The sequence below is a fragment of the Ambystoma mexicanum genome, chromosome 6p, assembly GCF_040938575.1.
Source record: "Ambystoma mexicanum isolate Mex_15411 chromosome 6p, UKY_AmexF1_1, whole genome shotgun sequence".
NCBI classification, from domain to species: Eukaryota; Metazoa; Chordata; class Amphibia; order Caudata; family Ambystomatidae; genus Ambystoma; species Ambystoma mexicanum.
Genome location: NC_090935.1, coordinates 1,440,086,339 through 1,440,101,824, shown reverse-complemented (window position 1 = coordinate 1,440,101,824; position 15,486 = coordinate 1,440,086,339). Strand labels below are relative to the sequence as shown.

The window sequence follows — 15,486 nt, the reverse complement described above, 5'->3', positions numbered from 1 at the left end:
ACAGCAATGTCAATAATCGTTTCAATGGGACTATTGGGAGACTGCCCAGTGCTGAGTGCCATTGCCTCTTCCTCTCCCTCATGTGGTCCTTCAGTAATAGAGCAAATTTCACACAAAATGCGTACTTCAGTCAATTGTGGACTTGTGGAGTGACTCGTTAAGCCCAAAACACTGTGCTGAAACAGGGCTGAGGCGGGGGTACATATGTTTGTAGTTCTATCTCAAACCAACCAACCGCACGACCCCCTGCTGCCTTTGAGTTATTAAGCTTAGACAATATTTCCTCCACTTTCGGATCTTTCTCTGTTGTAGGGTTTCTTCTCAAATTATAGCTCTGCAACATATTTCACCAAGCAATGCTCCAAAGCAGTCACATCGATAATGTGGGCGAGGAGCGAAGAGACTGAACATAAGGAGTGACTTAATGTACAGCAGGAATAGCACCTGTGATGAATCCGATGGACTTCTCACAGTTTTTCCGGCGGTAACCTCCTCCCATGTGGCCAGGGGACAGCAGCCACTACCCGATCGTGACTCTGGGCGCGGATGTATGAAGGGATCACACGGGGCGAGACAACCTCCGGTGAGATGTCATGACTTCATTGGATGAAGCGCAGTATCTCCCCATTAGCCTTGAGGAAGACCCCTAACGTCTAAGACCTTAATGGCCTATTGCCATGCGTTTGTTCCCCCTTGTAGAGGAAGTTAAGAAACCTCTTCACACCATTCTTTAGGTCCAACAAAACCCTTTTCGTTTCTGGTTCACCTTTATGTGAGACTGTTCTTTCATGTAAAACCATTGGGAGAGACTATCCAAATACTGCATGTCAAATGACAACCACGGGCTTTAACTCCCATAACCACCTAAGTACTGTGACAAGAAGTTTGAAGGAGTTGGTACAAGGCAACAGGAGCCTGAAGCTGAATGTGCGGGCTAGTTGTTTAACGAAACCACCTGTGCGCAGGACATTTAAAGATGCCAACCGCACCATGGTGTGTGGTGGTTCAGGAGAAGAGGTGGGATCTTCCGCAGTGGCTTGCGAATGCTGGAGACACAAACCGATGTGGTGGAGCAGTGGAGTACGCCAGCAAAGAAGGAGAGACGCAGTGCGCAAGCAGAGTGTGCTGTGTAGATGGCGGAAGCCACATGAGAGTTCCTGGGCGCTTGGCAGCTCGAAGAGATAGCATTCTCCTTACTGGGACCAGAAGGGAAGCAGGCGTGTGACAGCAGAGCCGCGAAGGAAGCCGGAAGGGCGCCTGAACAACCCAGAGAGGGAAGTGAGCGGCAGAGCCCCGCTGCACATGGGTGAACAAGACCAAAGACGCTACAGAGCACCGGTGAGCCAGCCCAAAGCAAGTGGGCACACTGGAGCGTTTCGGCGACCATGTAACGTCAATTTGAATGTTATGAGATTGCGAATACAGAAACAAGATTGTTTGAAAGCAGAAAAGGCAAAGTACAGATCCAAACCCCAATTCTATACGAATGCATGAGATGCAAGTGTGGGGAAAAGTTTGAACGAACATTAAAGCAGATAGATATACTGAGCCAAGAACGATATATGTAGTTTTGGTGATAAAGAGGAACTGTAAAACACATAAGAAGCCCTGGCAAGAGAAGGATACCAGGCAATTGAAACTACATAATACCAGGCAATTGAAACTACATAAGAAGTCCTGGCAAGGGAAGGATACCGGGCATTTGAAGCTACATAAGAAGTCCTGGCAAGGGAAGGATAACAGGCAACTGAAACTACATAAAGAGTCCTGGCAGGATAGTAAACCAGGTGATTTGCAAAGCTACAAGAAATGTTAAAGAAGGACAGTGTTTGTTAGACAAAGAAGACACTTGTATTAAAGAAAGACTGCGACAGAATGTGTTGCCTAACAGGAGTATTGTAAATCAAGGAGAGATACAAAGGAACTGTTAGTAAATAGACATTGCCATCCCATTTAAGAATCCAGGGGAAGTGAACCCCTCTCTGGGAAAAAGTAACCAATCATCTTGGAGAACATTTTCATTGGAGCCATTCTAATTGTCATTTATGAACACTTTTTGTCAATATCAGGTTGAAGACATTTCCTTTCTCACTTTGTTATTTTATTTATAGTGTGAGGGTCAGGAGAGGACGTTTTGGACACAAAGGCGGCTTTTTAGTTTCTGACATCCTGACACAGACAGAATCTTAGTTTTTGGTTTTTAGGTAAGGATGCTCCTCATTAGAACCAGAGAGGTACTTTCCCAACCCATTTTCAGTTGAACAAAAGTATTTAACCAAAAACATGACAACTTTGTGTCTTGCTTTCATTTCTGACTCCTCATATATGGTGTCAAATTTCGGATCGGACTCAGTTGACATAAACTGGGGATCCCACATGAGTAGAGTAAGCTCTAGCCACACAGGTGTTGAGCTTGTAGATGCTTTTAAGAAATATCTTTCCGACAAATAAGGAGAACATATTAGTGAGCTCACAGATTCTATCTCCAGGAACCAGCAACTCTTTACACAAACAAGTTGTTGCTCCTTTCTCCTGAGAATTGCCACTTTCATGGAGAAACCAAATCACAGTTCCTCCCCCCTCAGAGCTGCCCATGCCCAATCAAAGAACCCTAGCACCTTGTCGGAGTAAGAGAATGAAGTCAACAAGCAAGGTTAAAGTGTAAAAGGCAAAGGTGAGAGTGGCACAGGAGAAGGTGGTAGCACATACTGTCACTTCAACCAGATTGATATAAAAAGACAAGTTTCAACAACGACTTTGCAAACTGTAATCCCCATGGACAAATGTCAAGGTAACTGTTTCTGAATAGTGTTCTATGAAAATCAGGACTTCTACTTATCCTCCAATATGGCACAGTATTATGTTGGCAGCCCACCACTATAGTTCAGTTTGGAGTGTGTGAGAGGCTGGTCTGTTGGCAATACAAAGTGACAAAAGACTTTATTCCAAACAGCTCTCAGGTTGCTGTCTTTCCCCTTCCTCTCCTTCTTAGAAATATCCTGCCTTCTGTGTGCCGCTAACGAGAGATGGAAAGAGGGACTTACTTCCGCTCACCACTGGCATTTAGGGAGGTGGTGTACACTTGATGTTTTGAAAGGGTTGAGGGGTACCACCTTCACTACCTCAGTGAGACTTTTTATCTGACAGCATTCCAATGGCCCATCTCCACCTTCCCAGACCTGGGTCTTTTTTGTTTTTGTTTTACGATCATTTAACCTTAGTATTATATTCTAGCATTTTTGGGTTTTGATATAAGAACCTACCTTCCGTGAGACCCACAGTTCCAATTGGTGGGTGGCTAAACACAACTGTAGGAATGTTGCGGTAGTCTAGTTTTGAATCCTCTTGGCCCTCAAAGAGCCTCTGTGCCAAATTTCTTCCGGCAGCTATTGCAACTGAAAGCAAAATGACTGAAATTAATTTCAGAATTCAAGACCCACACATTTATTTTTTTACATATCAATCATGCAACCTCATCCCAGATGTGAAACACAGTGCTTTACATGGGATAGTGCGACAGACTGTTCTTTTCACAGAACAGTTGGCTCACCAGTCTCCATTCTTTTGTAATAATCACATTTTATTTTCCTTTTTCCATACAAAAAAAACATATAACAAAACAGTACCACCTGCCACTCCTTCCCTCGTCCCACCTTTCTCTCCCTTAGACACCAGGGCATTCCAAATGATTAGCTTTAGAGATCATAATCAGTGATACGTAGGGCAGTTCCAAATACATCGCAAATGTCCCTCTTATGCCCCCAGTAATCTACGTGCCATTGCTGGCCATTTTATCCATATTTTCCTGCGTTTACCTGGGGAGAGGGAATACATCCGCCAGTTAACAGGGAGACGGGGAGGATGAGTTAGAGGTAAGGTAGGAGGTTCCCATCACCTCTTGGCCCTGGCTTTGTCAAGAGGGGTTAGGATCCCCTCTCATCGGTGTGGAGGGAGTGGGTGGGAACGGTACGAGGGAGAAATCCAGAGACAGTCCTATACCCGAGAAGCACAGAGGCAGCTGAGAGGACCCCAAGTCCTGGTCCCCCATCTCATCCTGTGTGCCAGTATGTGTCTGTGCAGTACAATCTCTTCTCACCCCCTACCTCATAAGTATGATGCTCGCCAGAGTTTGTTTACTTTTTTCAGAGACACTGCGGGAGGCTGGAGTAGCAAAGAACACCAGAGAAGCTGCAGCAACCCACTTTGCTTGTAAATAATTTTCGCACATTTTTCAATTCTTACCTTAATGTATACAACAATGTGTAATTAGCCTTGTAAATAATATATTGCATACACACACACTCTTACATCACCAGTCATTGTTAAGATGGATTTCTAGAATCTGGCCTGGTGGATAGATTTTAGGAGGTCACTCTAGTTATAGTGAGCACGGAGCTCAGAGAGGTTAGCCAAAACCCAATCAAGGTAAATGTGGAGAGCAGGCAAGGCTATTCTCAGGAGTGTGAGAGTGGGGTCTGGGGTCCACAATGAGTCCACAAAGTAAAGCACACAATTATTCAGTTTAGGCCTTTGCACACACACAAAAATGAAACTAGCAGGTGATATTATCGCACAATACTCAATAATAAACATATACACTTTCACCATAGGTTCTTAAAATGCAGGTTTGAAGATCAAAAGGCAGTGGAATGGAATGTTAGGATACACAAGGACTGATTCCCAATGTTATCCTAGGGAGGACAGGGGGTGGGGGGACAAATGCTTTGTGTTTACTTACCCCCTGACTCTTATTTTTCCAGATGGCTAGATGGGTTGACTGGGGGTAGCTGGAGGTTGGATTTCCTGCCATTGGTTCTAATGACAGGTGCACAGGAGATGCAGATGCAAGCTTTTTCCGGTTGGGTCCAGATGCAAGATGCAACCCCAGGCGATTAAGAGATGCAAGATTCACTGATGCAGGCCTCTTTCATGACACTTTACTGGACGGGGGAAGGTGAGCTCCATGGATGGCCACTGCACACAGACAACCGTAGGTGTCCTCCTAGTTGCTGTTGAAGACGGTTCTCTAGGACAGGATCCCTTGATGCTGGCACACTGAAATTCAGAGCGAAGTCGACCACCAAAGTTCTGGGTGCAACAACAGAACAGCAACGCTTCTGGGGAGGTAGCCCACGATAGAGCTGGTCAGTCCACCGGGTCTTCCAGGGACACTTCCGAAGGCTCAGGACGGCTGAATCCTGAAGAACATGTCCAGACTAAATAGTCCCACCAGTCCAATGGCTGAAGCACCGCTCAGGGTCTTCAGAAATTAGGTAGTCCAAAGGGGCTTTATCGGACCAGACGCAGGAAGGGATGCCAGGCCTCTTCTTGAGTCTTCTTCGGCTCTGCAGTCGGCTGTTTGTCTACGAGGGATTCATGGCTCCAACACTGATCTCAAGAAATGGCTGCAGGAGACCTCTTCTTATCCAAAATCTAACCTGGAACGAAGTCCAACCCCACCAATGAAAAGGATCTGCACCACTCAAACAGCCTGTAGCTGTTCAATCAGGGACAACTATTGGTTTCACTCATGCCCCACACCTAGACTCTCTGTCTCCACAGAGGTGCAATGGATCTAGACCGTCCCATCCACTTCCTGGGCCACACAGACACAAAGGCAGCACTAGCCAGCTAAAGCAGCAGCTTTACCGGGCAAAAGCATGGCCTTGTTTGGGATTTCCTGACCTGGCAAGACAGGAAAAGGCCAAACTACAATGTGGCCAAAGAACAATTTAGAAATCTCATGGCACTGCCATTTTAGGGCACTAGCCACATTTAGTAAAACATGGTAAAAATGTTATTGCTAATCGCTCACTACCACATATTCCCTTTTAACGCACCCTGATTAATCAGGGTGTATTCCAGGAAGAACTACACAACTCAATTTAAGAGGAATATTTGGCAGTTTGAATTAATTAAACCTGCAACTTAATGTAATTGCTGCTTTTATGGATGCCAAAAAAGCTTTTGACTCAGCGAACCCTTTCTCTTCTTTACCAGGCTGCACCCCCTTTTCTACTGGACTTCCACCCCTTCATACATCCCTTGCCAACTGCCATGAGGTATCCTTGTCTTGTGTACAATCACTAGCGTATTCACAACCACTCCCCAGCTGTTTGTTTCCCATGCCTTTTTTGCTCTTTCATGCCTGCATTTCAACCCTGCCCACAGACTAATTGGTCTACTTCCCACAACTATGCTAACCTCATCTATCCTCCTATGACTGACCTGTCCCATATCTTTAACATTCCACTCTGGAACTCTCGCTCCCTTGAGGATAAGGTCCACTCTGTTCTAGATCTTTTTTCGTGCTTCCTTCTTCACTTCCTCTGCCTCACAGAAAATTGTCTCCTTCCAACACTGCTATTCATGTTGCACTTTCTTCTGTGCAGTCGTTCTCCCATACCCCCGCCCCTTTGGATGTAGGGGTGGTGTTGGCATTCTCTCCTCTGTGTCCACAGCTTCCTCTATCCTTCCATGGATCCCCCTTGCTTCTCATCTTTCGAATACCACTTTCTTCTCTTGCCCCTCTTTGACTTTCATTGTCATTTATCGTCCCTCTGATCACTCCTTTTTCTTCTCTTTTTCTCTCCCTTCTTCTTCTCCCCCTCTGAATCATCCTCTACCTTCCATTGTCGTGACCTTCGACTCTTTGATATTTCCACTTTCTCTTCAGTTATTGTCTCTATTTTGACCTCCCTCTCTACCTTTTCCCCTCTTTTGGCTGATCCTGCCTCCTCTCTTCTCTCTGATACCCTGACTGACTCTCTTGACCTTCTTTACCCCTGTTGCTTTTAATCCGTCTCATAGGCCTGCTCAGCCTTGGATGTTACCGACTCTTGGGTCAACTCGCCACGACAGGCTGAGCGGCGTTGACGTAGGTCCAGGGAAGCAAGTGATTTGTCCCTTCTATCTTCTCTCCACTCTACCTACGACTCTTCTCCACCAAGCAACATTATTTCCACTCTCTGTTCACCTCACTTCCCTCTCATCCTCGTCGCCTTTTCCATAATTCAAACCACATTCCTTCCCCTGCCTTCCCCTGCACCTCCATATCCAGCACATTGTTCTCTCCTCTCTGCATCTGACTTTGCCAACTACTTAGTTTCTACAAATCTCCCTATGTTGGTCTTCTCTTCCCCCTACTTCCTCCCCTCCTCTCCTCCTTCCCTCTTTCCCAAGCTCTTCTACTTCTCCCTCTTCGGTGATGTCCACATTTCACCCTCTCACCAATGTGAAAATGTCCTCTACCCTAGCTAGGGCTCATCCCACCTCCTCGCCCGACTATCCTCTTCCTTTCCTCCTAATCCTGCTGGTTTATTCAACACTTCTTCCTATCTGGTATCACTTCTATTCTGGTTTCACTATCACCGTCTTGTGGCCAATGCTGGATTTGACTTTTATGGACTTCATTGATACACGGTGCGTCATCCTTTCTCAACTCTCATGCTAGACTTCCTTTGCATCTTGTACTCATGGTGGCCCTGAATCATGATGTTCCCATCTTCATCTTGTATCCTGGCATGCAACATTTTGTGTTACTACAGACTTCTGCAATTGTATTGGCTTTCCCCTCTTGCTTCTCCACTCTTTTTCACTGCTTACTCTCTGTTCTCTCCCCGTCTCCATTACTCCGTTTTCCTATCTCCTCCTCTCCTCCCCTTACTTTCTTCTATGCACTTACTCTATCAGAATTGTCCCTGGACCTAGTATGAGAGCAACCTCTTCTGTCTCCTCCCCCGTACCCTTACTTGTTCTCCCCTCTCCAGCACTATCTGAAATGTCGTCAGGCCTAGTACGATAGTCGCTTATTTGTTCCTCCTCTCCCTTTCTGCACCCCTCTCCCTCACCTTTTGTTTTTCTCCCGCTTTAACAGAAATGTTGTCAGGCCTAGTACGGTAGTCGCCTGTCTGTTTCCATTTCCTTCCCACTCTCCCCCTCCCTTCCTTATCTATGTCACTTACACTATCTGAAATGTCGTCAGGCCGAGTACGATAGTTAATTTCAAACCTTACTGTTCATGGCCTAGAAGAATGTCATTGTATTTTCCCTTGTTCCCTCACTTGCCTTGAAGCGCTTTGAAACACATTGTGTATAGGCGCTATATAAATAAACTGTCATATCATATCTTACTGCCCTCTTCAACACTTCTCTCTCCTCTTGCACTGTTGCCTCGCACTTCAAGCATGTCTCAATCCTTCCTATTTTGAAAAAGACTACACTGATCCCCTCCTTGCCTTCTAATTTCTGCCCCATATCTCTTCTTCCTTTTCGCTCAAAGATTCTAGAGCATGTTGTTTATTCCCAAGTTTCCTCTTTTAGTAATCTGCACTCTCTCTCTTACCTTCCTACCAGTCAGGCGTTAGGCTATGACACTCCACTGAAACTGCTCTTTTGTCAGTCACTGACTCACTTCTCAGTACTCTAAACTTGCTCTCTTCTTATTCTTTGTAGGGAAGGCATGGTATCAAACACTGAAGACAGACACAAGTGATCTAATTTCAAGGGTGTTTATTGAACTTCAATGGGTTGGTTGAACGCCTACCTAACCTAAATCTAAGGATGGGAGCAAGCGCTACGGCCACCAAATAATAATAACGCAGCCCTAGTCGAGTTTCTGTCAAAATAAAAGGGCCTATACTAATAAATCTATTGCCACTCCTTACTTCTAAATACAAAATGGTGTTGGACAATAATGTATGCAACAAAGAAAAGTGTTCAAGAAATAATATGTCAGGATGGTTGAGTAGTTGGCTTCCCTTCCCCACGTTTTCAGCACGGAGCAAGGCAGAACCTTCGAGCTTTGCACACAATGTGGCTTCTCTGCCACAAGGACACAGTTCAAAGCATATACATCGGGACCTTCTGCCAAAGTCTCTTTTCCAATAACAGTCTCTTACTACAGTGGGCCTGTAGTAACAAACAAATATCAAAGTTTCTTTTCTATTAGGATCTTCACATGCACAATTTCTCGTTTCCAGTATTTATCATCGGTCTCCCTCCTTCAGGCTTGGACCCCTTTGTACCACACTGTTTACTCTTGGTCTCCCTCGTTCGGGCTCGGACCATGGGTCTCCCTCGTTCGGGCTGGGATCCTCTTGATATCAAAATCAAAGACTTTTGAATGTGTGATGGGTTTTGCTTAAACTGTCGCAGGACCACTTCGATTCACTTCATACAATATTCTCATTAATCTTATCTTTTGGCTTTCAATTCTCTTGGCGGGATACCTTACGGAGACCTTCGATTGAGCACACTCATGGTGCCGGACCACTCTGTTAATGGTATTGTTTCGTTCCTTCTGAAGTTCAAACATTCATCAGCGGTTTAGCTTTACTCGCGTCTTTCATCACACACGTTTAACAATGTTCGTTCCAGCGCTCTTTATACAATGTTCCCGCTAGCAACCTTGACTTCAACACAGACAGGTCTTGCATCTGTCTCCCCAACTCACCGCCTGTGTTGATCTCTCTAACGGTTCTTTGTCCTTGGAGCCAAGGACAATACCCCGGCGGCTGCCGCTCCTCCCCACCTTGGTTGATTACACAGGAGGACCTTCCATATTTTCAACACACAATGCAGGAGTCTTAAATCCGGTTTCCTGGCCTTATGGTTTCTGCTTTGAAGGTTTCTGGAAAGTAATGGTTTCTTGCCAAAAAGGTCAAGGGTATTTTCCCTCCTTGCAAACTCTTCTTGGTTTCCCGGATTTCTCCCCTCGTTCAGCTGGCGACTCAAAACTGCTGTTCCTTCGTGTGCTTTGCCTCGCTCAGAGTGTGCTCTCGTGCTCCGCCTTTTATCAGTGTGGGGAAGTTTAATGGAAGTCAGGTGTGAGTGATTGTCAGTGATTGCGTGACTTCGCCTGACCATAGTAGCGGGACAGGTCAGGTACACTGCTCGGGTGTGAGTCTGTATTCTCGCAGAGCGGGCTGTCCGTGTAGAAGTGTTTGTGGTGGGAAAGAGGGGCGGGGGTAAAGTTCCCACATATCCTACCTGGTAGGAGTGGGTAAAGGTGTTACAGGGTGACGGATACCGCATCTCGCCATCTGGTGTCCCACTCCCTAAAGACCCCTCACCCAGGTGATCCTCCTGCACTGGTCCACCCCCAGGAACTGGATCCAAAAGCAATGGCTGTGTCCTTGCCACATGGATGACAGATCCACGGGGACTAGCGGGTGAGACACCTTCTGGTTTCTCATATCTTCTAGATCTCTCGGTCGACCATGCAATTCTTCTCTCTTCTCATACTGAACATGGCTATTGTGACTGCGTTCTCAACTGGTTTCATTCATACCTCCTCTGTTTTCTGGACTGGTCACTCTTCCTCTATTTCGCCCTCAAATGGTGTCCCCCAAGGCTCAGTCCTTGGTCCTCTTCTTGTTTCTCGCTACACCTCTCTAGTTGGTCCATCTCTTCCTTTGGCTTTTCTTATCACCGCTACGCGGATGACTCACAAATCATTCTATCCTTCATCTGCTTTATTGAATCTATTCACTCTTCCTTGACTGCCCGTCTTCTTCCTATTCAGTCATGGACGTCCTCTCACTATCTCCACCTTAATCCCTCAAAAACAGAAGTTCTTTTCTTCTCTGCTCCTACCATTCCCCTTCCACTCCCTCCTCCCTCAGTCTTCTTTCCCCCCCTCCATCCTTTCCATCTCTTTGTCGGCCCGTAATCTTGATGTCATCATTGATTCTTCACTTCCTTCTGCACTCAGATCTCCTATTTCTAGTTCTTGCTGCTATCAGCTATTTGAAATCCATGAAGCTCCTTCGTACTTTCTCCTCTACTAAACGCCTTATCTTCCCTCTAGTTTTCTCCAGACTATTTTATTGCTACTCTCTTCTTGTTGAACTCCCAGCGTCTCACCTTGCTCCTCTTCATTCAATCTATCATTCATCTATTTGGGTACTATGCACACTCCCTCCCCCACCCCATGACTATTACTTCTGCTCTGCACTAGCTCTCCTTTGAAAGTCACATACTATTTAACTTCCTTTGTATTGTTTTTAAGTGTCTCTATGGCCTCGCCCCTCCCCATCTCTCTTCTTCCACCTCTTTCTACTCGCCAGTCTGTTTGCTCTGTTCCCAATCTCTTTTTCTTGGAACTGTCCCTCATTTCCCTTGTGGGCAATCCCATTTCTGCTCCTTTGCTCTGCTTGTGACCAAAAAATGGAACTCCCCCCCTCTCTCTCACTCTCTCTTGCATTCCAGATCTTCTCTTCCCCTTTACAATACCTGCCTTTAATCTCATCTTCACTTTCACTGATCCGTTGATTTTGTGTCTTTGCCATGTTCATTTTTATTGTACCGTTATCTACTCTGTTCAGTGCTTAGGCGTCAAGTGCTATCAAAATTCAATAAAATACAAATACATAAATCATTGTCATAGGTGTCCTCTTCACACCAATGCCTAGAGACAGCCATCAATTGTATAGTGAACTATAAAAATGTTGTAGAGTAGTAGACAGTCAGACAAATGGATAATTGAACACAGGGATCCAATATTCTATTTTCTTAATAAAGAGGCAATCTTGGGGGTCAAAAGACATACAGCACAACAGAAAAAGCTCTTACCTGGGGTGAGAAGTGCTCTTCCACACACATCCCCAACAGCATAAATGCCCTTTCGACTGGTGTTCTGGAACTCATCCACCACAATGTGGCCCTTGTCATCAAGATCAAGGCCCTGTTCAATAGAAAGCAGTTGCAAATAAATCCACACTTCCCACAACTGCATTTTAAAGACTCTACTGTTTTCTAGTGAGAATGCATAGAGAGGAAGAAGGCAGAGACATAAACGGAAGTATGCACATGTTATCTTTCAGCAGGAAAGGTGGTCTCTTTCTCTAGTTTGCCCTTCACAGCTATGATAACAATCAATTGCCTCTTACTGCATGGTATCACCTAGTAGAAAGACAGTCACCCAAAAACAAATGTGTTTTAATGTGTACTTTTAATTTGACAATCATACAAAACCTAATAGTGTCCATTCAGATCCAGAAAATGGGCAAGATAAGGAGAACATGACAGCAATAGTGTACATTAGGATTTTTGAAAATGAATGCCCTGTTTGAATGTAAAATCTGGATATTTTATTTTAAGGCGCAATGAGACCCAATCACAAAAGAGGAAAAGATAATCTGGCACCAAGAAGTGGGAAACCGAACTGAATATGTTCTTTGCTCAAATATGCCACATGTCTGTGGTGTACAACAAAGTGAATTTATACTATAGGGAATGAATAGTCAGAAATGTGTTACAATTTATAACAAGAAAAATAAACACAGGAGTATTGTTTAATGTGGTTTACTTGCTTGTTCAGGATAGTTTGAATTTGTAATGATCTAAGTGTCACATCTTCTCCTTGGGTTAATTTCTAGGTTACTCACCTGTCTCGCCTTCTCCCCGGGTTAGCGCCCAGGTGATGCCACCTTTCTCACCCTTTTTCTTGGCCATAGCTTTGGCTTTCCCTTTCTGTGTGCTTTCCTTGGCCAGAGGTTCAGCCTTTTATTTACCCGCATTCTCTTCACTCAGAACTTCCACCTTTTGTCTTGTGAGTATCTTTGGTCTGGGATCCTGCCTTGTCTAGCTCTGCCTTCTCTTTGGCCACAGTCAATGCTTTTACTTTTGCTGCCTTTTCTCAGTGCAGTGCCTTTGCTTGTCCCTAGGCCGACCCTCACATTCTTAGTCAGAGGCAGCAGGGCTTGGGAGTGGTGTGGGGACTAAGCAGAATCAAACAAATCCATGTTTGTTACGCCAGCCACCATCCAGGGGCAAAAAGGCCATTGAAATGCACCAGAGATTGAACAGTTGGGGAAAGAAATTACATTTGTCAAGGTTTCCGGCAGACGGCCATCTGGTCGGGAACTCGGGTTAAGAAGGGCCACGGCTCATTGGCAGTTATTGATAACAGTTTGGCACAAGCATGGAAGCGTGCCAAAATGGTCTTACCTTCTCCCATTTGTAAAGAAAATGTGAACCACAAACTTCCTCCTGCTCCTGTTTGTCTTATGGCTAATAATAGTCAGATCCAAGCAAAACATGTACCTAGAGAGTTGCTAACTTTTTTAACTCCACCAGACCACTTTACATAAGAAACACCACTGTTTCTTATAGGAAACACATTTTATTCAATGTATCGTAAATCCTGTGGTTGCCTATACATAGTATTTCATAAACATATCAAAAAGATGAAAACAAGACAATTTACATTACACATAATAGCACTTATTCTGGGTTAGTTCATATTTGGACTACAATGTTGTACCATGGAGTTTTTCATACTCTTGTGTACATTTTTATGGAGGTTCAAATGAGTAATAGAGCCTCTTGTTCAGAGCTGTGAAGGAATCGACTGAAGGGATTATGCTTTGAGGCATGCTTCACTTGGATGCCTCAAACATGTTTTCAGAGTAGTCTGGGATTTGTGAGGGATCCCGAGGGGTTTATTGGATTAGTGGAGATATTCACAAAGTACATTTCACCAACTATGCACCCCCTTGTTCATGCATTAGGGAACATTGGAGACTCTTGAGTTAGGTTGTAGAGAGGAACCAAGCAGGGCTGTACCTTATCCATGTTCCTGCTGGGGCATCATGGTGGAACTGCTACTTATGAATGAAATGGTATCAGGTATATGAGGTGGTATCAGGTTTTAAGGATCATTTGAAAGTTAATTTGAGATATATTTAATGTGTCCCTTTCATCCAAAATGCAAAAGGAATTAGATGTCAAAAAAGCAATAACATAGCCAAATAAAAGGATTAGGTATTTAGGGCTCCCTCACAACATGTAGTCCGGATCACTAGGGCAGCCACTAGGCCAGTGGGGTCAGCAGGGAGGACCACACAGAGCTCCTCTCTGGAACAATAGGAATCTGCCTGAATTCCAGACACTGAATTCTCAAACATACAACATATGGTTGGGGGAAAACATACGTCTTATAGTGGATGTGCTCTCTGGGGGTCGACTTCTGACATTTGTGGAAATGCAACATAGTTTTTGGTTAGCACTTCTAGATGAATTCCGATATTTCCGATTTAGACATGCCATGCAATCATAATTCAGTAGAACTTACGATTGTCCTGAACAAAATCCATTGGCAGCAATCTAAATACAGAACGAATTCCTAAAAAGGCAATTTTGACTCCATACCAGGTTGTCCTCAATTTCATCCAACAACCCTTAACAAGGCTTGAACAGAAATGAGAATCAGATATTGGTGCTATTGCGGCAGAGAATTGGCAGGAGGCTTTTATGGCACCAAGGGAAATAGCTATCTCTGCCCGATATCAGTTGGTCCAGTTAAAAAACATTGACCGAGTTTACTTCACTTGGCAGCTACTGTTTAAATGAGGCCGAGCTGGGAATCCCAACTGTTTGGTTTGCAACTGGCACCTTTTATCACACTATCTAGCTATGCCTCAAAATCTGTAGATTTTGTCTTGCAACTCAGAGGCGCAAATCCCACTTGCTCGAACAACCCAGCCCTGAAGATCCGAAACTCGCACTGCTTGGCATATGGGGCGAGACGGTATACTCTCAATATGAAACACTTTTCATATCAAATGCTATGATTGTTGCCAAGGGTAAAACAGCCATACTTTGGGGGGCAAAGGAATCACCTAAGATCTCCAAGTGGGAATGGGACCTAGACAACTGTGTGTCAATGGAGGAACAAATGGGGAAATTGGGGATGATTGAACCATGTGAATATACTTGAGTCGCTGTGTCTTTGTATGACTTACGGATTTTGATGAACTGTACATCCATGGAAATTGCTGATCAATGTGGTTGTAACTGTTTGCTTTTGTCTGTTACCTTTGTTCAAATCAATAAAAAAAAGAATTAACGAAAAAAATAATTTAGGGCTCAATATTAACCCAAACACTGAAAATGTGTTTGGCACCAATCATATGTGACAAATGTATCTGGCCCAAACTTAGGTACCTATAGTGAGGTGGCCAAAGGGGCCCCTGAGTTAAGGAATGGTAGACCCAAAGGCGATATAGGCAGGATTCTCAGCTAATCCCAACTGGGTAGGCAGACTTCTGTCAATCTGTCACAGGAGCGCCAACAACCCTACTACCCTAGCAGACAACCACAGCCAACATTGGAAAGTAAGGAGGCAAGGACTCTGGAAGATAACTTGTACCAGCAGTTTAATTCACTTGAAGAGCCTTTACAGCTCACTGGCCAGATCCAAACACTCAGCATAGGAACAACACATTTACAACACTTAAAGCCAACAGCAAGAGGAAACATATTTTATTTCCTTCAGTATCAATGAGAAGGAAATATCTCAAATGATGAGTCTTATTCACAGAGCTGGGAGTTGCAGCGGATAAACAGTGTTGTGTAAAGAAAGTGAAACTAACTTGCTTTGTATATGAGAAAATTAAACAAATTCCATGTTTCCACTCTGTTGAATGCTGCAGAAGTTACCTGGTTTTAAGGGTCGTAGAAAAGTCCTCACACTTACCCAGG

General features: G+C 44.5%; 1 protein-coding gene across 1 annotated transcript in view; it reads right to left on the bottom strand.

Annotated features, from left to right (window-relative positions):
• Window positions 1-15,486, bottom strand: part of GSR (glutathione-disulfide reductase) — a 557,956-nt gene that overhangs the window by 111,723 nt on the left and 430,747 nt on the right. Inside the window, exons 10-11 of the mRNA XM_069626169.1 lie at window positions 11,575-11,686; window positions 3,264-3,395 (exon numbers count right to left, since the gene is read on the bottom strand). Coding sequence (XP_069482270.1) covers window positions 3,264-3,395; window positions 11,575-11,686 — 244 coding nt within the window. The remainder of the gene's footprint in view (window positions 1-3,263; window positions 3,396-11,574; window positions 11,687-15,486) is intronic.